Here is a 22,379-nt window from a genome sequence, read left to right on the forward strand (position 1 = left end):
TCGAGATTATTGTATGTTTATTTTATTTTAATAGAAACATATTTATGCATAACACGGAACCGCATTCTATAAAATCGAGCCATTTGTGCGCGTGCGAATTCGGGCACATTTACACAAACAAATGAAAATCAGTGCAATTTAATGTAAACGATTTGGTAGTAATCTCAACTTTAATGATTTGGCTCGCGATAAGTACAAAGCGAGACAGCGCGTTGACATTTACGCGCAACTATCCCCAGACAAAACTTTCACAGCGTTATTCGGAGAGAGAGAGAGAGCAAAATAAACACGTGGAACACTCACAGGTCCGGCGCACACATTGTTGACAAGAGCAGGGCTGGTGGGGGGGGGGCTCACTGGGAAGGTGGCAAAAACTGCGGTCGTCCATTTGACGTCAATCGATTTCACTTTGTCACACGGCTCTTACAGCGGTAACCATTCGCGTTAACTGAGATAAACTATTTTATTTATCCCTCCCCCCGCTCCGCCTCCCCGCTGTCCCCGAGATCCCACGAATCTGCACCATTCAGGGTGGGAATTCGATTCCAGAATGGATGAATTATCGTCTTTTTTTTATTATTAAATCCTTTATATTAAGTTCACTTGCTTGCTTAGGACCGTGCAAATCTTTCGGTCGTTTTTTAACCCACTTCCCGTGATCCAATCGAGCTGACATTTTCCACACAGACTCGTTGTGCGTGACAATTAATGTTCGTGAAATTTTTTTTCCAAAATTTTACACTTTTTAGGACATAAAAATTATATTTAATTACCAATTGCTTAATGGTGCAATGCAATCATCTGACCCATAGGTGGCAGCGATCTCAAGCCAGAGGACGAGAGGACTCTAGCCGCCACGCATATAAAGGATTTATAGTGAAAAAGATTGTTTTTACGGGTTATACTTGTTTTACCGTCTCGGTTTGCAGTAGTTTCTCGTTTCGTCCGTCTCGTCTGTCCACTTTTTAATTCGCTCCCAATAAACTCAAATGTAACACTCGTATTTCATCGGCCCCGTGTGCGTCTTATCCTCGAGTGCGTATTCAGAATCCTCCCTGTGACGTTTTAGTGCAATCAATCGCTGCGCGCTACAGGGATTCATTCAAATGGATTCTCACGATCATGGCGCATCCAAATGAAACCGTGTGTCTGACAAGCGGTCGCCTCAACGTAATGCGCAATATTCGCACATTGTATGCGAATGTGCATTTAGGCTAACAGAACGCACGGGACACAACCAGACAGTATACGTTTAAATCCAATCATGACCCCCCCCCCCCAAAAAAAAATCTTAATTGTGAGATGGTGGGATAAATCTTTACATTGCCAACAGTGAGAAGCATTCTTCATATATATTTACATATTGCATTTACCAGAGCTCCAAAGTTCAGGAGTTACAGTTACGAGTTCAGTCACTGCAATCGAAGCAAAATAATAGAATGCTATGTTTCATAATCAACGTTTTTGGGTTTACATCGCGTTATTTATAAATGTGTCGTAACCCTCCACCACCCGACACGGCCAATCAGTAACGACACATTTATAAATAACGCGATGTAAACCCAAAACGTTGATTATGAATAATATTGGTCGCGAAAGCCTACGTGTTAAAATGCTATGTTTGCCTGCTTGAACAGGGCTAGATTAACTTCAACGGTAGTCGGTTAAAATCTCACGAACGTTGTGGATTTTTTTTTGTTTGGACGTTTAATTCCCTTGACGGTGGAGATACAGCAAAGCGCATCCTTCGGAGAAATCTTGCCATGTGTTTTAACCAATTGCTCAGCCCTGCTTCTGAAATCCCTCTCGGTCACTTTCCAACCCCCTTCAAATTTGCCAGGACACGGAACCGGCCTGCAGTGCCGAACTAAGCCAGGGCTGGGTAACCTCGAGAATGGACCACGGGTGCCAGATGTATCCACAACATGAGGGCCTACCACTTTGTAGCGATCCACAAGTGATATTTATCCATCACTGGAAGCATCTTAGCTGCACTTCTTATCCTTTCGTATGGCTGCTGATGTAGATTCGGAGCAACGACGACAATTTCACATTCAAGGTGGTCAAGCCAGACAACCGCGTCAGGAGCAGTGATGTGTATAATCGCCGTGATGTCTCCGTTTTTGTGAGATCGGGCTGCACTAATCGTGTACCAGAGGGAAATATATATCTTTGTTCGAGCTGGAAACAACATTTGGTGGTAAATTCCACGCGCTCAACCGCTGCTGTGAAACTGAAGGGCCTCTTGCAGCGACGTAAACGCCTCCGGGTCACGCTCGAACTTGAGTACATTTTCGAACGTGCGTGCGTTACAAGTTGTCTCGTTATTATGATTGTTCACATCATAAACGGGTGTCCCCGCGAAACGAAGGCGAGATTCCCGTTTGGCTCTCGCTCGGGAAAGGCTTCCTCAGCCCCTGCACGAAGTCATCGCATTGTTACCTTTTTAAAATTTCTCACTTTTACGCTTTCTGTGTATCCGCTTGATATATGTAAACACGAGTAACGTAGCCAAACTGCTTATTACGAATGCAGCATGGCTGCGTAAAAAAAAACAATAAGCCATTGTGTGTGTTTTATTAACGTTACGTAATGGCTACGATTTTTAATACTCGGCATCCAGAACCTGCGGTCTGACGCGCAGTAAAAATAGTTTATAGAAAACAAAAAAAGCTTTTTGCATATTCCTGCATCTAACATAACGTTTGCAAAGGACGCCCCAAAAGCATTCCCCATTGACTCAATTGCAGTCAATGTTCCCAGGTTTTATGATTTCCCCACAACTCACATTCACCTTGGCCAATCATCTGAAAAGCATTCTATCGAGGTTTTACTAAACCTAGTGTCAGCAAGTGCGTGTTGTATAGTAAGACGTATTGTGGATATATACACACACACACTCATCGTCGTCAAGGGGCATTGTCAAATCCACTGCTGGACGAAGGTCCTCCACGTTTCACCACCATCCCTCAAGGTCCTGCGATGCCACAGTCCATCTCTCGCCCCTGCTGCACATGAACTTCATCTCATTGCTCAATGTTGCAGTGGTCTCACCTTGAGGCATATTCACCCCTTTGGATGCCATTGCGCCGCCGGTCTTGTCCATCTGCTGTCATCCCTTCCAGTGGCACGTGCCTTGCCCAACCCGACTTGCTTTTATTAAGAGTCAGTGACGATTGTGTTTGTTTCCTGATCCGTACGCTGCTCTTTCTGTCTCTCAGTGCAGTTCCCAGCACACATCTGCTGCATGCTTCTCTGTGCGCTTTTCAGCATTTTGCTATCTTCTTTGTCAGTATCCACCGTCTTTCTGATTACATGCAGCGTGGTGAAGGATGGTTAGAATAACCCCCATGACTGAGACAAGGTGGCAGAGGCCTTCAAAACTAAACGATTTTTATTTTATCAGCTAAGACCCACTGAGTTACTTAGCTCTTTTTCAGAGGCGACCTGGCCACAAATGATAGCTCAACTTAGTGGCTTATCATGTGAACATTTATAGCAGCCAAAAACTCTAAATGCATGTTTCTAAATGTGGTGGGAAAAACCGGAGAACCCGGAGAAAAATCCACGCAACCACGGGGAGAGAGAACATGCAAACTCCAAATATACAGTCGGCGGCAGGATCAGGATCGAACCCACGACCTCCTGTATACCAGGCGAGGCAGTTAACATCTCCTAGCCACCAGGGCACCTCTTCATCCAGCAGTATGGATTTGACAAGAGCTGTAAATATGCAACACAAATGGAAACAAAATAGGACCAAACTCTTGGCTCTGGAATGGGTTTCACGCGCTGGAACTTTGGGCCCGTGAGATGCCGTTCAGTACCCATGCACACAGGGGGTCTGCGAATCTCAATCCTGCATGCAAAGTCCTACTGGCCGTTAGAAAACTTGCGGTGAGAAAAAAGAAAAGCAGCTTTACGTTATTAAAAAATGTGTCGTAACCCTCCACCACCCGCCACGGCCAATCAGCAAAAAAAGTGTCACGTTGATAAAAGACAAAGTAGTGAACTATTTGTCTTTTGTGTATTTCTCTTCCAAAAAACGTATTCTACTCACAAACATCTTCATTATCAGCCTTGGTCAACACACTACTGGATGAAGGCCTTGCCAAACCCGCCGCCATCTCTCATGATCCTGGGATGCAACAGTCCACCCAACGCCTGCATACGAGCTGATTTCATCGCTCCATCTCCACCTGTCGAACGTCCTCTCGAACGCATTCCGTGTATCTGCCGCCACTTCAATCGTTATTCTTGACCATCCCCAACCATCCCTTGGAGCGACACATTCTCCCCAAATCCCACTAAACTTTTCCAAACAGTTTGAACACCGAGAGTCGCGAATATATTAAAAAAACCCACAACTACCTCCAGGAGAGGGCGAAAAAATCCAGACCGGACGGGCCTGCCGCCCTACCGCCCGACCGTCGGACCGACCTTCCCCTCCGTCTGTCCACCTGTCCGTCCTCCACGGCCCGCTGGGCCCTTCCGCTCCATCAGTACATGTCCTCGTAGATCTCCTGGAGGAGCGGGTGCAGGGCCATGCCGGCGTCGTCTCGGCGGATGGCCTGCACCACGTCGGCGTGCTCCGTCACCAGCTGCCGCAGATCGGCCATCTTCTGGAGGCTGCGCGCGAAGAGGCGTGGAGCGTGCGGGTGGCCCAGGCGCAGCTGCAGCGCGAACGCCTGCAGCACGTGGTCCTGCAGGTCCTCCACGCTGCGGGCGTCCGACAGCCCCGGGCGGTCTACCGGGCGCACGTCGACCGAACGGAACGCGTTTCTTTCGAGCTGCTTTTTGTTGTGTTTTAGTTTGTTGTTGTCCTCCCCCCCCCCCACCACCCCGCGCGCACCTCCGATTAGCACGGTTGGCGATATACGGTGCCAAAGAAGTAAAACGTATGTACGTGCACGTGCGCACGCACGCACGCGCATGCAGAAAGACGAAGATCCCCCTTATAGGCTGAACAGACTGTTGAGGCAAGTGCTGTTAGCGAGCGCCTATGAAGGCCGGCACAGCACACGAGGGGGTGGGTGGCCAGCACCACACCCGGCCACCTTTGTCTCCCTAGTGGCGATGTTTACACTCATTTGAGACCGAGTCGACCTAGGGGAGGCCCAGAACCGGTTCAGATAATCGTCACCGGTGTTGGCCGTGAGCGGGAATCGAACTCAGGTCGCGAACTCTCTTTCAGGAGGGTCCTGCCAAATATGCGCGAGTAAGGGGCGATGGTTGCTGTACATTGATCCCAGTTCGTTGCGCGACGTTGCACTTTATTTTGCGCGCAGTTTGCAAATTTACTCTGCTCAGTCGGTGTGAGCCACTGAGGTTGTGACGGGATTTTTTTTTTATTCCTGTTGCTCCGTGCACCCTGTACCGCCTCCCGTTCCGCGCCATTTGGCACGTAAGATAAAGCTCGATCGATCGAATTGAGTAATTTGCGGGTGTAATGTCTCAAATTTGTAAGTGTGGCGAGCCGACGCGATGGTTTTCTCTCGCGAATGACGTCGAGGGGACTTTAAACGACGTCCACTGCGAAGTGGACGGCGCGCCTTCAGTACGGTTAACTTGCCCGTCGTATTCAAAATCAGAAAATGCATTCATACTGGAGGAATTCAATGAGCTAGGAAGCTCTATTTCAGGGATGTAGATGTCCGGTGTTAATCAGGGCGGCGAGTGGAGTCGAACCGCGAACCTCCGCGACAACAAGCGGCGAACGCCGCTCCCTGCCGCTGGGCCGTGTCAACAAACCCGGGCGGCGTGAACAAATCGAATGAAGCGACGAACCAAGAATCCACCCGCACACACCGTCCCAACCCCCTGCTCACCACCACACAGGACGATCGCGGCGACGAAGAGCGCGAGGTCGGCGTCGTCCAGGTCGAGCGTGTTGAACCGCATCGCGAACTGGAACTTGGGCTCGATGACGCCGCTGTACGGCTGCCGCAGCGACTTGAGGAACTCGCGCGTCACGAAGCTGTTGCTGTGCGCCACCAGGATGCCGTCCTTGTTCATGTAGGCCGACCACAGCGTGAACATGGCCTCGTGCACGCCGTACTTGAGCAGCGTCACCTGCAGCGGTCCGGGGGGAGGGGTGCCCGTGGTGAACGGTGGAGGTGCCGCGCGCGTGTGCCGGTGATTGCCCAATTTGAACTCCCAGCCACCGGAAAGGAAACTCCTTTTTAAATGAATGCTAAAGTTCACCGACTTGGGGGGTCGCGGTGGCGAGATGTTCCCTAATCAGTGGACAGGGTGTGGTGGTTGAGCATCCTTTAATCCAGCACCTGGTTGAATGCGCTCAGGTCAAAGGCAAGAGATGCCCATCTACAGCAAGGTGGCTCGACCACCTTGCTGTAAAAGTAAAGTTGTTGCTCTAAGACTTTAAGTCAACATCAGGCCTACGTAGAACAAGAAGAAGACTATCCTACGGTGGCGAGATGGTAATTCCCTCGCCTGGTATACAGAAGGTCTTGGGTTCATTTCCTACCCTGACGCATGCGGTATATTTGGAGTTTGCGTGTTCTCTCTCTCCCCGTGGTGGTCATGTGGATTTGTCTCCGGATCCTCCGGTTTTTCCCCTTCACATTTAGAATCAACACGCGTTTAGAGTATTTCGCTGCTGTAAATTTCCACGCGATAAGCCACTTCGTCGAGCTATTATTTGTGGCCAGGTCGCTTCTGAAAAAGAGCTATAGAACTCATTAGGCCTTACCTGGTAAAATGACAAAAAACATTTGATCCTATATGAATTCGGAAATCGGCAGCTCTGACAATGCACCCACGTCAAGGTGAAAAATTACACAATCATCCTTATAATACAATGCTGTGTAAAAGGTAGAGGTGCAGCCCTTCAATTGCTGGCTCACAACACTTCTGGTGAAGGGGTATAGAGTAGAATGAGCTCCTAGGAAGCCGGGTATTGTGGCCTACTTAATATTTGTATTGGAAGAACAACCTGTATAATAACACCTGTTCGCAACCTTGAACAAATATTGGCTTAAATATAGGCCAATCAGAATAGATTTTATAACTCAAGCATGTTCATAGGCGCGGTTATAGCTATATTGAATAACAATTTCAATTTCCTCAGTACCGTAGCATGGCAAGCCATTATGAGCGCGCTGGCTAAGATTAGAATTATGACGACACGGTCATATTTGTGTGGTCTTATTATGGGTAGTATTTAAATGCCAACAGCTGCAATTACAGATATATTAATCCGATCCGCACGATTGTACGTACGTCGGTTGAACTTTTTTCGCACCGTACATAGATAACCGTGCTAAATCGGAGGTGCTAAAATTGCAGAAAAGTTTTTTTTTCTTTTCATGTATATGACCACATTAACCCCCCTCTGGTCTTTGCACCCGATTGTTTCACAGTGACGACATCACACTTCTATTTAAGACGGAAACAGGAGGTTTTCTCCACAAATTCTGGCTGTCGCCTGATGAGGCTGGTTGTAATCGCCGGCGAAACGTTGTACTCCAATTGTAAATGTCGCGGTGTGCTGAAGTAGTAACTAACCGGCACTTTTTGTTTACGTGACAAACCTCACTAGCTGGCTGTGTCACGTGGTGCTGGTTTTAACGACACATTTATATTTACGCGACCTAACAAAAAAACCCTCTATTATGGACATATATATACCGATTGTTGTCTTGCACAGGTCGACGTTGAACAATTTCTCTTGTAGCCCCGCCCACCACCCCCACGTTCCATTCCCTGGTTACCACATTCAGATAAGCCCCTCCCCCCTTAACTTGTATTTAAGGGCTGGTCTTTTGGAATTTTCCTCACTTGATGCAGTAATTTTAGCTGTGACGGTCCCACCTGATAACGGAGACTTGTGTTGCCTCCGAAACGTCGTGATTTATTATTTTTTTTTATTTCCATTATTACTTTTATTAACTTTTAATTTTATTTTTTACCTACGTGACTTTACCGAACAAACCTAAGAGTATGAATCCTTGCAGTCACGAAAGCTTCAAATCTAGAAATATATAGAAGCGGTTAGGGTTTAACGTTGCCGCTTGGCTACGGGCACCACACATCTTCACCGACCGAGCGTCACGACCTAACCCCACCTGGTCATTGAGGTTGAGCGCCAGGAAGCCCGGGATGCACTTGGCGAACTCGGTGACCTCACGAATGGCCTCGACCGAGCGGTGCTGGTAGCGGTTGAACACGAGCACCTCGGCGGCGCGGCCGTCCCGCGCGCGGCCGTGCAGCGTGGACTGCGCGCTCTGCAGCGACTCCATGTCGTGGATCACCACGGGCTGCCGGCGCCGGCACACAACCGCAGGTCACACGCGGCCGGCTTTGCCGTTCGAGACGTTTCGCGTTTTTTTTTCTCAACGAGCGTGCGTTGGAGGGGGTGGGGGCAGGTGGGGAAGCATCGCGTGGTCGTTACGTACGTGGGTGTCTCCGTTCGCCTTTGAATGTCGCGCAAGCGGCTCGGCGTTAATTTGATTTAGAGAGGCGTAGTAGCGCCGCTGTTTTTAAAGACGTTGCACTCACCGCGGAGAACCGTAGCGACACGACCGCCGCACTCAATGACAGCTGCCGGCAAACTGAGCCTTGGTACCGATGAAGTTATTTTATTTTAGTTTTACTTCTGAATTCATTTTGATGACGGACACGTCTGTCACCGGAATGGGAAAGGGTTCATCAAACGGCCTTTTGTCAAAGCATTTTTGTCCAACAATTGTGATTGGCGAGGACCTATTTAGATGACACGCGGCCAACAACGCCACTTTCCCCCTCTCTCTACGATGCGAGAAGAAAAGACACGACAACCTCCATTCCTCCGATTAGCACGCTTGGCTACGTACGGTGCAAGAGTAGTTCAACATACATACATACATACGCTCCAATGGCACAACCGAAACCGGCCAGCACGGGACCCTTCAAGCTATGGTGGTTTTCCACTGGCTATATAAATCGTGGTGCGTTGGCCTCGCAAGATGCGTGAATTTCGCTCGGGGCCAAGCAGGGCCAGGGGCGGGGCTAATGACGCGTTCATTGTGAGGAGGAAGCAGTGTCACCACCGTGCCGTTTGCGTGCGTCTCGACCGGTTCGTTGAGCGTGACGTCTGCAGTGGGGAAAAAAAAAAGGCATCTCTTGAGCCGTGCCGGGCCAGCTCAGCACGGCACCTGCGCAGTTTGCTTTGCGCGGTGGAAAAGGGGTAGAGCTGGACAGACGGCGGTGGTGGCGTTGGCGTGACCTTGGCCTCCCCCTCCCCCCCGAAACTGGGCGGTAAGACGGTCCCTCACCGAATGCACGGACCTTCCCGTGAGGACGGTCCGGGCCTTCTCCTTGGTGAGCGTGAAGTTGCGCAGGTATGCGGCGTACACGAGGTGAGCGAGCCCCAGCAGCGTCGTGTCGTGTGGGCTCCGCTCTCCGCCGGCCGGCGCCGCGCCCAGCTCCGCCTTGAGCCTCTCCTTCTCGGCCGCGGGCATTCGGCCAAAGCGGATTGCTGCGCGGGAAGAGAGACGACAGCGGAGCGATGGCAGGGCACGTGATGCATTTATTATTTGACGACTACAACGTGAAGGGCTCGCGAGTGACGTCACCACATCTATCGCTCTGAAACAGGAGGAGGATTTGTCCGCAAATGTGGCTGTCGCCGGATGATGCCGGCTGTAATTACTGGAGAAACGTCGTACTCAGATTGTAGATGTTGTGAATTTGCTCTCCAACACACCGGTGTGCTGCACTAGTAACAAATTGGCACGTTCTGTTTACGTGACAAACCTTACTAATTGGCTGTGTCAGGTGGTGGCGGGTTTAACGAGACATTAATATTTAAACAATTTAATCGCCTTGTCACACGTCATGAAAAACCCAACGTTTCATTCTCAGAGTTGGAATACGCCAAAATAAATTGAAAACTAAATCTGACACAATGGGGTTTCATAATAAAGGTTTTTTTTTATTATCGTGGTTAGATCACGTAAATATAAATGTATCGTTAACCCAGCACCACCCGGCAGAGCCAATTAGTGAGGTTTGCCATGTAAACGAAATGTCCAAATTTGTTACTACCTGAGCACACCGCTGTGTTCGAGAGTAACAAGTGGGCACACCTGTCAACCCCTTATCAGTGCCCACCATTACTACAGACCAATTCAGACATTATTGGTCACCCCGTGCCCCTTATACATCTGAACGTTCATCCTAAAAAGTCCCATCACAAGGGAGAAACACAAACGAATGGACAAAAAATAGTTTTTGCCCCGTGTTGAAACGGCTGTACGCCGTATGGACCTGACAACTCAATTTCCCGCTACATGAATACGGGGTAAACCGTACGGGTTGACAGCTTTGCGTAGGCAACAGCCTACGTGGGTCTGATCGTTACGTGGCCTAACCCATTGGCTGCAAAAAAACCCTACGGTGTTACGCAATAATCAATGTTTACGTATCTCCGAGGCAACATCCACTACAGTCTATAAATAGAGGTCGTATAGCGATTATTGCAACTTAATTATCTCTGCAAGACAACCGTGCACTTTAGTCCACATGGCAGTCGTTCCGTTTTTTTTATGAAGCAAATTATGCCGGTTGACGACGATCGTACGCAGATTGGCCCACTAAATGTCGCTTTTTCAGCGCTATCATAAGCAAATTAACCTGAACGACTGTGAAATTACCTAATGTAAGCAATGATGCCAACGTCAGCATTAACTCCCCCCCCCCACGTTACAATTTACAGCCGTTATTCAATCGCTCTGTGGGATTAAGGCCAAACCCCACGCTGTGCTCGTCACAGGTGCTGTTGATTTTAGTTTACGGTGGTTGTACTTTTAAAGTCGCCGTGAACAAGGGATCGGTTCAGAGATCACTTACTACCGATGTTACTCACGGCTGGGAATACAACTCTGGTTTGCCAGGTTCGTAGTGCAGTGGGCAAAAACGACCGTGCAATTTCTGTTGCGCAAATAAAGGAAAAAGATCCCCCGTATAGCCTTAGGCTGTTGAGGCAAGTGCTGTTAGCAAGCTGCACCTATGAAGGCCGGCACAGCACACAAGGGGGTGGGTGGCCACCACCACGCCCGGCCACCTTTGTCTCCCCAGTGGCGAGGTACTCATTTGAGGCTAAGTCGACCTAGGGGAGGCCCAGGACCGGTTCAGATAATTGTCACTGGTGTTTGTGTTGACCGTGAGAGGAAATGGAACTCGGGTCGCCGGGTTCGTAGCGCAGCGTGCCAATCCCATGGGACCTCCTTTGCCGGTGTAATGCGGGCGTAAACGGCCTCGCGGATATGACGTCACGGGGGGGAGGAGTTAGGTCACGTGTGAGAGAGGGGTGAGGTCTTAAGGGAGAGATACCGGAAGAGACGGGGAAGTGTTGGAGATAGAGATAGAGTGAGGCCACGCAGGGCGGAGGTTGGAGAGTGGCGAGATCGCCACACACACGCAGTAAGACTCGGCACCGTCGGCCAGCGGTGACCGAGCACGGAGGAACGGGGAGCAGCGGTGGAGCTGCAGTGAGAGCAGCCGGAGGACTGCACAGGGGACCTGCAGCGGAGCTGCAGGAGCGAGAGGGCTACGGGAGCGAAGGCAGCTGTGGAGCTGCCAAGCGGGGAGGCTCTGAGCGAGGGCCGTGTGGGACAAGTGTAAAGAACCCAAATAAAGGACAACGGAGACAGACCCAGTGATCGAGTCCTTTATAATATGAGAATAGGTTTTCCCTGTTTTTCTGGCCTTTTGGCGTCCTCTGGTCTAACACCGTTGAGACGAGGCTAAAAAAAAAGTTGTCTCTGGTGTGGACCAATCAGTTTCAAAGACAATGCATATATTATCAGTTTGTCTTTTGTTTGCATTCTGACCACAAGTATTGTGGTTAATGTAGACATGATTCCTTGTAAAAGGTTTCAGTTTGGTACTTTAACATCTTAAAGCCTGTTTTGTTGCCAGAAAAAAGGGGAAAACCTATTCTCAACGTGCTAACCATTACACTTCCGTTCCCCACACAGCACTTTCTCACCCACTCCTGCACCTGATAGACATGTTCACCACGTGACAGAAAAAAAAACCAACATTTTTGTTCTAAAATTCTCAGAGAGGAAATTTAGCCAATCGTTTGAATGTTGATGCTGTCCTTGGCGACCGGGCTGAGACCACTGTAGTCAGCCGTGGCTGGCAGGCAAGTGAAACTCAAGTGGGCAGGGTAGGTCCATCACGCAGTGCGGTAACCACTCCACCACCGCTCGTCCACCCCATCTAAGCGTGCGCGACGTGTGATGAGTGTGGCTTCTCGGCGTTTGTCTCCAGGACCGTGTGGTGCACTGCGAGGCCCCGTACCGCTGTGCGACATCCCCACGCGCAGGCACTTCTGGAAGCGACAGAACTGGCACTTGTTACGGTTCTTCTTCTGAATCTTGCAGTTGAGGCCGCAGTTCCCGTACTCGAGCTTCATGCGGACCGTGCGCCTGAAGAACCCCTGCCGATAACGCGAAGACAAAAAAGCAACGAGGGAGAGAAAAATAGAATCACGCACGCGCACGGGAGTTCGTTTGCCAATTACGCGCAACGAGATGATGTCGCCCGACGACGCGTGGCACGGATGTCAAGAGATGAAGTTCACGCGTAATGACATCACGAGGGTCCAGATGTCTTGTGACCCCCCCCCCCAAAATTAATTGACCACTAGAAATTGTTTTTTTCCTTTGCATATTCGTCTAAAAACAAAAGGTTGCACATAGAAGAAGTGCTGACGATGCAGGTAGTGGTTGGAAGGAAACTGGGACTTTTTTTGACACGTATGTAGGATGGACAACAACAGGATAATGTAAAGTGTGCTGTTTGGAAAAATGGAAGGAGCCGGAAAGACAGGAAGACTGTTAACAGAGAATTGAGAGATCGGTGCCCGAAAGATGTGGCCACGACTTGAGCATACGGGCACAATACACAGGAAAGTGTCAACAATTTACAAGATGTGCAGTGGACACCTACGTCTATCATCTGCCCATGGATCGTTATGATGTTAGATAATTCAATGGGCGGGGGGGGGGGGTCACAAGACATATGGACCACTGTACAGTTTCTTGACCTACAGCGCAATAGTCAGAGAGCGTGCGGATGAGATGGAACAGTGTGGTAGGCCGAGTTCGCGTCTATGGGAAAATTACCCCATGGCTGTAGCGATAGGACGAAGGCCACGACGGAAATTAATGACAGAAAAAGGCTCATCTGGTAACCGATGGGCATTCCGTTATCCCCATTGTAGCCTCTTTGGATTCCGTTATTCTAATTGGAGCCGATGGGCATTCCGTTATCCCCATTGTAGCCTATTTGGATTCCGTTATTCCAATTGTAGCCGATGGGCATTCCGTTAACACCATTGTAGCCGATGGGCATTCCGTTAAAACCATTGTAGCCGATGGGCATTCCGTTTCAAGCTTTGTGTCACTCAATGACCTGGAGGCGACTGACCACGCCGGAGGTGAGCGAGTGGCCGGGATGAAAAAATAGGTCGACGCCCGGCCTCAAATGGGTACCTGGTGCGGCGTGTAAACATCGCCACTGGGGAGACAACGACGGCCGGGGCGCGGTACTGGCCACCAACCCACTCACCCCGCTCGCGTTGCTGTGCCGGCCCTTCCTTCACAGGGTGCTGCTCGCTAACGGCGCTTGCCTCTCAACAGCTTGATAATTGGTTTTTTACCCTTCTATCTGGCAAACAAAACTGACACTTTTTTTTACAAGGAGTCATGTTTACATAGACCACAATACCTGCGGTCATAATGCAAACAAACAAAAAAGGCTCTAAGGAAAGCTGTCTCGGGTGTGGACCAATCAACTTGAAGGACAGTGCACATTATCAGAGTTATGTTTTTTGTTTGCATTATGACCGCAGGTATTGTGGTCTATGTAAACATGACTCCTTGTAAAAAAGGTGTCAGTTTTGTTTGCCAGATAAAAGGGTAAAAAACCAATTATCATATTTTTTACTGGCAAATGAGGTTCCAATGGTGTAAATCTCAACAGCTTGTTAATGCTACGCGGGGGGGGGGGGGTAATCTTTGTTTTTGTGGTGAACAAGCAACCTTGCAGCCTTCGCACGCGTGCACCCCGTAGTGGAAGCCCGAGGCGCGGTCCCCGCACACGCGGCACTCCATGGAGAGGGGCGCCTCCACGGGGACCGAGGACGTCGCCGTCGTCGCCGCCGCCGCGGTGGTGGCAGCGGTCGGGGGCGCAGAGGGCAGCTCCCGCAGGGCCGCGTCGTCGCACGGCGGGACCACGGGCATCGTCGTGATGATCGCCGCAAACGCTCCCCGCCTGCTTGCCCTGGTGGTACAGAAGTTGAGGCAGTTATGGGTGGCACCAATCCAGCCATGAATGATGGGGGGGGGAGTGGGAAGTCCCAAAATGTCAAGATTTTTAAGACGGCCCTCATCGTCATCACGATCCACGGGCAGATTGCCCGTTGGTGTCCACTGCACGTTCTGTAATTTGTTTCCACGTTCCTCTGTCCTGTTGCCAACATGCTCAAGTAGTGTGCCACAGCTTTCTGGCACCAATATCTTATATCGTCGGCAAGCCATCCTCTCTTAGGTCTTCCTCTCTGTCCGGCCCTACGTGAGTGGAATATAATTTTTGGGGTCTCGTCATGGGGAGTTGGGGAAGTTGCGTAACGAGCATGGGGGTAGGGGGGGGGCTTGGTCCCCCCGGTGGCCAAAGCTACGAGTTTGAGCCCCCCTTGACAACCACAGTCAGATTTGTTTTCAACAGTTTAGTATTGTAAGTGACACAGTTTTGTTGTACCTTAATGAAACGTAATGTAACGTAACGAAGCGTACTCTGCTTTGAATGACCGTAACTTGAGTTCAAGAACATTGGACATAGATCTTCATTTCTGGGACATTTATTGTATTAGATACACGTCAATTATATTGCAAAGAGGTACTACGAAGCTGTCGTGGCTGCATTTTGCGGCGACAGACCGTCCCTACAGCGTTAAATGTTCGAGACCGTGAGAGCAACGATGTGATTAGGCAATAAATAAATCGCTTGGGTGCAACCGAGCGAGATAAATCAAATATTGTGGCCCCACTTCACCGATTGCCTCACCCCCTGAGCTGATAATGTCGTCACTACGCCACTGGGTAGGGTCGTGTGCCATCATCACCAGCCATGAGCAATCAAAGCTGCGTTAAGTTGTAACTGAAAACACAATGCTAACAAGACTAGGAGTGGAATGAGTTGTTTCAACACTAATAATTAATTTGCTGAAAACATCTTAAAATAAAAAAACCTAACGCAGGATCTGCCTTTAAAGAGAGAGTCCTACGACTTGAGTGTCGATTTCTTGAATGAATAACCACATTTTAGTTACTTGAGTCGGTGGGGAGAAGAGTGAGATGAGAGGGGAGACGTTAACAGGTCCACGGAGGCTCTTGCAGTTGATCCGGAACTGGATTGGGAGCCAGTGGAGGGATGTTATCATTGTGGGTGATGTGATCTTTGTTTCCAGATGTGAGTGACAATTCTGGAGGTGGACCTATAGATCGCTTATTGCCTGATGAGGTCGGTTGTAATTACTGGCGTAACGTCACGGTGCTCGAATGGTAAATGTTGTGGGTTCACTCTCCAACACACAACCGGCGTGCTGAACTCGTCACGAATTGGCACGTTTTGTTTTACGTGACAAACCTTTACTAAATTGGCCGTGTCGGGTGGTGGCGGGTTTAACGACACATTTATATTTACGCGATCTAACCCCCAAACAAAAATCACCTATTATGTGGGAGAGTGTCTCATTCGTAAAGGGGGGTAGGTGAGTTCACACAGGCGATTTTGTAAGACTGAGCTGTTCTGCAAAGATGCACCTCCCTACTGCAAACGGGTGCCGTGAATGTCAGAAGAGGAAAGTGACAAAGAGAGAAGGTCATACTTGTTGATGGGGAGCGGGGAGGGAACAAAAAACCATGTTGGAGTTTGGCACAAGAGGCTACCAAACTCTCGCCAAAGACATAAGGGCACTGCATTGGCAATGTGCACAAGGACAAGTAATTATAATAATCTAACCTCCCCCCCACACACCCCGTTAATCATGAACATTGTCCTTATCATCATCATCAGCCCTGATCTATCCACTGCTGGATGAAGGCTCCCCCAAGTTGAGATGGAAAGCTTTGCTGCTGAGTTGCCGTTGAAAAAGAGCTTTTCAGCTCAATGGGCTTTACTCGAAGGGAAATAAACTTCTGAGCCTTCTGATTCAAAGTCGTCGCCGGCTCTCACGGACTTGTATGCATGTATGTACAAGGACTCATCTACTTAAGAACTTTCAGAGGTACGAACAAACCCGTCCGTATGTCCAGTTGCCTGTTCGGATCGAGAGTTCAAAGTTCAACCGCCGTGCAATAGATGGCGGTGGTGGCATCTACTTCAGCAGAACGTGAAAAACCAGTGGCATCTCCATCTGCAGAACGTGAAGAACCAGTGACATCTACATCTGTAGAACGCGAAGACCAGTGGCATCTACATCTGCATAACGTGAAGAACCAGTAACATCTACATCTGCAGAACGTGAAGAACCAGTGACATCTACATCTGCAGAACATGAAGAACCAGTGACATCTACATCTGTATAACGTGAAGACCAGTGGCATCTACATCTGCAGAACGTGAAGAACCAGTGACATCTACGTCTGCAGAACATGAAGAACCAGTGACATCTACATCTGTAGAACGTGAAGACCAGTGGCATCTACATCTGCTGAACTTGAAGAACCAGTGGCATCTACATCTGCAGAACATGAAGAACCAGTGGGATCTACCACTGGAGAACACGAAGAACCAGCGGCATCTCCATCTGCAGAACTTGAAGAACCAGTGACACGGATCTACCCAGATGGGGATCCACTCCATTGGATGATGCTGCTCCTTGGTTAGCCTCGACCACCGGCCATCACCGTTGATAGTGTGAGCAATGTGTCCTACCCGAGCCTCGTACTTACAACGAACCGAGTCCTACCCACGCCTAGTTTCACGACGCTGGTTAATTTGTCCTGCGGAGAAATTTAATTAGGCCACAGGAACGGACGTTACGGACGGGCCATCCGCTCGCTGGCTCGCTCGCTGCTTCTGCTCCGACAGCATGGGGCGCGTAAACACGCCCGCAGACATGGGGACATCTGCCACGGATCGATCTGTTTTTGCCATTTTTTGAGCGGTAAACACGAAGCATTGCAAACACCGCGTCTGTTATCGCGGCTATTGTCGTATCGCTGATAAATCACGAGCACAACTCACTCAATAGAACAAACAGAACATTGGTCCAGTGTTCGCCCCGCGGTTTTGGGAGTATTAGACCAAAAGTCACAAAACTACTATGTAATATGTCCTTTGTAAGGAACCCTTATTTCAACCTTGAAAATAAATAGTTTGCTGTTCTCTGTACGTACAGTACACATGTTGGACTTATTTGAACCTATCTCAGTGACTTTACCAAAAGACCCAAATAATCCTAAGCGGAAATTTGCTTTCAATCCATCTCTCACGTGGCATCGCGTTTGTTCCGCGTGTTGTTCGGAACGATGTCTTCCGACGTTTCTCGCCAACCCTAACGCAGGAGCACGTGAGTCAATCAGCTTCTCCTCTCTTGGCGCTCCAGCGTATCCAAATTCGCGCCCACATTTTCTGCGAGTATGCGGTTGGCACGGTGTGTCCCCACAGACTCATCACTCGTGTGCCCAATGTAATCTCTCCAATGTTGACAAACACCGCCTTTTATCCAACCTGACATTGACAGAGAGATTTATAGAGTGCTGCTAAAGTTAGTGGTTGATCAGTGGTACTGTGCCACGAACCGCGGCGACCTGAGTTCGATATTCGGCTACAACCCACATCTGTGCCTAGTGATATCTGAAGCGGTTCCCTGGGTCTCTCCTCTGCCCTTTCACCGACCAGCACGGACCAGCGTGGCGAAGTATGGTCAAACAACCCCCCATGGCCGACACAACACGAGGAGGCATTCATCCAGCAGTGGATTTAATTAAAAAGGATTACATCTGTTTCTATCATTGTACAGTCATGTAAAAAGGCTCACTTATTTATGTTAGTAACCTTTACACTAGGAATGTAATGCAATGTTAAATGTGTTAGTTCACAAGGCAGGCTTGTGAATGATGTTGTTGATAGAGCAGTTTAAGTCTGCACTTATAGCCAGCAATAATGCCCACACAGCGCCCGACAGACACATGCCCGTGATTTATCTCTCGTGTGTAATTTTAGAGTCAAAGCTCCATGAAACATTCCACCACAAACACACAACACACGCGACGCCGCAAATAATGGCTCATGTGAATGCGGTTGGCTATGCCGGGGATTATGAAACTATGCTTATATCATCGCCCCGCACGTTATTGTAACAACACTGTTGTACTTGAGCGTGCACACGCTTGGCAAACTCTGGCACCGTTGAAGTCAGTTGCAGCTCCATAAACATTGAGAACATTTATATTTGAGCAGCCATAAGACGATAGGCATTTTTTTTTATATTTTTCAAATATACTTAGTAAAAAATAAAAGGCTCCTTCTAAACTACCGTATCTCTGTTATTTTCACATTCACTCGAATTAATGAGGTTGAGAAACGATAAGATATTGCCCGTTGTCAATCCACTGCTGGATGAAGGCTCTCCCCCCACATCCGTTTAGGCCTCGGAGGCTGTTTGACCCATACTTCACCATGCTGGTCAGTGCGGCTTGGTGAAGAGAGAGGGAGCGGGGTCTGACTTTATTTATCACTCACAAACATATGTTAGCCCTGGCCAAGAATCCAACTCAGGTGGCTGGGTTCATGTTCTACCACTTCTCTACCACCCTGAGGAGTATATTTTGAGTCTTAAACATCAACAGCATCACCCCAAGTCCATGCCCCATTGTTCCCAGGATCACTTGGAAACGTCTTGTATTTCCCTCCGCACTTTGTATCCTAATAGTGCCATCGGCGTCACGTCAATCGATGTAAGATTCATTCGGAAATCTCTCAAGAGCAGTGAGCCCCATGTCTCCGAGAACGTCCCGCAGAATCAACCTTCACGGGACTTTAGACAAATCCTTCAAGTGACCTCTTTTATACAAAAACAACAAACGCTTAGGGGGCAACCCACTTCCCCGAACACTCTGGCTATGAGAGTGTCGCCTGCCAGTCGACGGATATTATATTTACAATTCTCATAGCTGGTACCAGGCTTAAGTGGCAATCAACATGTGTAACGTTTAGTAATAGGTTTTTACCCTTTCAACTGGTACAAAAACTGACACCTTTATACAAGGCATCATGTTTGCAATAACCACAACACAAGCAGTCAAAATGCAAACAAAAAGAAACAACTCTGATGATGATAATGATATGCACTGTCCTTGAAGTTGATTGGTCCACACCCGAGACAGCTTTTCTTAGAGCCTAGTCTCCATTGGTGTTGGACCAGATGACGCCAAAAGGCGTACAACTCAAAGACAGCGCACTATCAGAGTATTGAGAGCTCGGGGTAAGCATTATCATCATCAGAGTTGTTTCTTTTTGTTTGAATTTTGACTGCTTGTGTTGTGGTTATTGCAAACATGATGCCTTGTGTTGCAAACATGATGCCTTGTATAAAGGTGTCAGTTTTTGTACCAGTTGAAAAGGTAAAAACCTATTACTATATTTTGCCACTGGTAAAGGAGGTCTCGTAGTATGTGTAACGTTTGTTTTGTGCGTGCAGTTAGTCGTTGGTGACTCGGTTGAGACCATAAACTAATTCACTGCCATTTGAGAACTCAGTTCAGTTACATATAGCTGCCTGGATGCCAACCCAGGGTGTCGGCAGATCATGCCTCAGCGCTCTTGCCTCTAAGGCACATGGCAACCTTATACTTCCCAGTATAACTATTTCAGTATTAACAGCGTGGCCCAAAAGTCAGGACACATCGGGTTATTTTATTTCTTTTAACACTGGCATTCAAACATAATTGAGTTTTATTAAAGAAAAGATTTACTCTTTTATCATTACGAATACTATCATTTTTTCTCCCTTTTCAGATTAAATTTACTACTGGAACAAAATGTGACTGAAAAAGAAATTCAATGACTCGTTTTTATGTATGCTCACGAAGGCAGCTGTAATATTAAAAAAGTCCTAAATTTAATTCAAAAGATAATTAATGCATGCATTCATGTTATTGGAAGTCAGTTTGGACATTTTTAAATAAAGTAAATTAAATCACCCTATGCGATTTGTTATAATAAATATAATACACTATGTGTCCAGACGTTTGGCACACCCTGTGTATATTGAAAGTCAGTCGGCAGAAACCTTGCGAATTTTCTTACCTCTTTGACAGAAAACTAACCATGCGAAACTAACATGTAACGCGTTAAACTGCCGTTAGATTACTGAGACAAGTTCACAGATACTTTGCGAATAAAGGGAAGCAGGAAGTCTGTGTTAATCAGGCAGATAAGCAGACACAGTCCATACGACAAACACAACCGCAAAATGTGCGTAAAAGTGATTCCCCATCCAACCCCTTGCCTGATCGCGCTCGCCCGACTCTCTCTCGCCGTCACTTTACTTTCTCTCTCTCTCTCTCGCCTTCGTGGAGACGACGTGGAGACGACGTGAAGACTCGGCAGTCGGAGGAAAGTTGTTTTGGGCAGGCGAATCAACGCACAAAGCAAAACCAAACGCCTCCTCCCAGCGAGTTGTGGAAGCCGCGGATCTCCGCTCGTGCTGTTGACGATTAAAAACGACTGCGACGAGGGAGACGGCAGGCAGGCGGACTGGACTCGCGACAGACAACAGCTCTGCGTGAGCATACACCCACCCACCTTTTTTTGTTGTTGGTTTATTACTGCTATTATCCCACGGGGGCTGTGTTGAAGCTGAGTTGTTGGAGTTGGGAGGGAGGGAGGAGGGTACCCTGCGTGTGGGTGGGAATTGGATCCAGAACATCCCCGTCATCATCAACAACATCATCATCGTCGTCGTCGTCGTGGTCGTAGTGGGCGTAGCGGCGATCCGGACTTGACTTATGGCAGCGAGAAAAGCTGGAATTAAAAAGACATTAAACAAAGAGGGAACATCTGTTTTGTACTGCGCGAGACTGAAATGTTGTGAGATTCTGTTTCCACTTTGGGACATGGTTATTTGTTAAGGGCAGGGATAGCGGTGGTGTGATTGTATGTTAAACCTTTTTCCCAAGTAGCCAACCGTGCTAGTCGGAGGTGCTGGGGAAAAAACAACGAAATAAAATAAAATGAAAAAAAAACATGATTAATTAAGTACTTTACATTTTATTTTATTATTTTTACTTTTTATTTTCTATCTACGTTACTTTACCGAAAGAACCAAGAAAATGAATTCCTGCATTCACGAAAGTTTTAAGTAAAAAACAAACTAAAACACAAAAAGCAGTTCTAAAAAAAAAACTGAGTTTTCAATCTAGATTACTTAAGAGTGCATAGCTCCAGTGGCTTCCTAATATCGGAAGGCAGCGAGCATTCCAGACGGCCGCAGATGCGCATCTGAAAGCGCGCGATGCGGTGAACGCCGTCTTTGTTCGATGTTCGCGGTGATGATGGTTTATGGCCTTTGACGAGATAAGCGAGGTATTTTTGTTGAATTTGTGGCAAGCACTTCGCGTGTGTAATGAGCGCCATCTAATAATTAGAGCCTCTAGCGGTTGCGGTAGGCCAACTTGAAAATCACATGAGTTTAGAGTCGGAATCGGTGACTGCTCATACAGTCCTGGAGTCGTGTGTTTTGTTAGTGCCGCTGTATCGGGTGATTGACGAACGTTGCGGTGAATCATGCACAGGCCAAGAGGATATTACTGTGGCATCGAGTCAGCACTAAGCCAAATGCGATGGCTTTTGTCCAGTTATATTCAAGACCAAAAAATGCATTAATACGAGTAATTGACACCACGAGGTCCCATTAAAGAGAGAACAAAACCAGAGTTACCCTGCTTATTCGGATAAAAAAAATGCAATGTTTATTTGGATAACTTGAATTATTTCAACCCATTTCCTCATGGAATCCCAGCGATGTTTTAATTTTTGGAGGCGTATTAGAGGATTGATGCGGGTGGGGGGGTAACAATCAAACATGCCTGCTTTTAAGAGAAAACATTACGTCGTATGTTTACTGTTCTATTTTGTCTTCGAGTTAATATTTAGAAGTGCGCTGCACAGTCATACACCGGCAGTGTGGTTTTTGGTACTGCATATACTGTACTGCATATACTGCACTGTATATACTGAACTCAACATACTGTACTGCACATACTGTACTGTTTATACTGAACTGAATATCCTGTACTGCATGATCCGCCCAGTCCGTGCTGCTACCGTGTAATGTATGGTCAACACACACAGGGCAC

At 48.1% G+C, this 22,379-nt stretch overlaps 1 protein-coding gene across 1 annotated transcript; it reads right to left on the bottom strand.

Annotated features, from left to right (window-relative positions):
- LOC144729396 (peroxisome proliferator-activated receptor delta-like) lies at window positions 1-21,268 on the bottom strand. Its single transcript, XM_078609656.1, has 6 exons — window positions 14,055-21,268; window positions 12,310-12,448; window positions 9,276-9,478; window positions 8,088-8,279; window positions 5,829-6,072; window positions 1-4,747 (listed from the first exon to the last, which is right to left on the bottom strand). Exons 1-6 carry the CDS (start codon window positions 14,550-14,552, stop codon window positions 4,500-4,502), a joined length of 1,524 nt encoding a protein of 507 aa, XP_078465782.1. The 5' UTR covers window positions 14,553-21,268; the 3' UTR covers window positions 1-4,499.
- Window positions 21,269-22,379: the final 1,111 nt, after the last annotated feature.

The sequence above is a fragment of the Lampetra planeri genome, chromosome 32, assembly GCF_965212315.1.
Source record: "Lampetra planeri chromosome 32, kcLamPlan1.2.h2, whole genome shotgun sequence".
Classification (NCBI taxonomy): Eukaryota; Metazoa; Chordata; class Hyperoartia; order Petromyzontiformes; family Petromyzontidae; genus Lampetra; species Lampetra planeri.

Coding starts and splice junctions, on each gene's coding strand:
- LOC144729396 (XM_078609656.1), bottom strand. CDS start 14,552: ATGGCTTGCCGACGATATAAGATATTGGTGCCAGAAAGCTGTGGCACA. Junction 12,449..14,054: donor ACGCGTGCGAAGGCTGCAAG/GTTGCTTGTTCA, acceptor CGTTATCGGCAG/GGGTTCTTCAGGCGCACGGT. Junction 8,280..9,275: donor CGGGAAGGTCCGTGCATTCG/GTGAGGGACCGT, acceptor CGGCGCCGGCAG/CCCGTGGTGATCCACGACAT.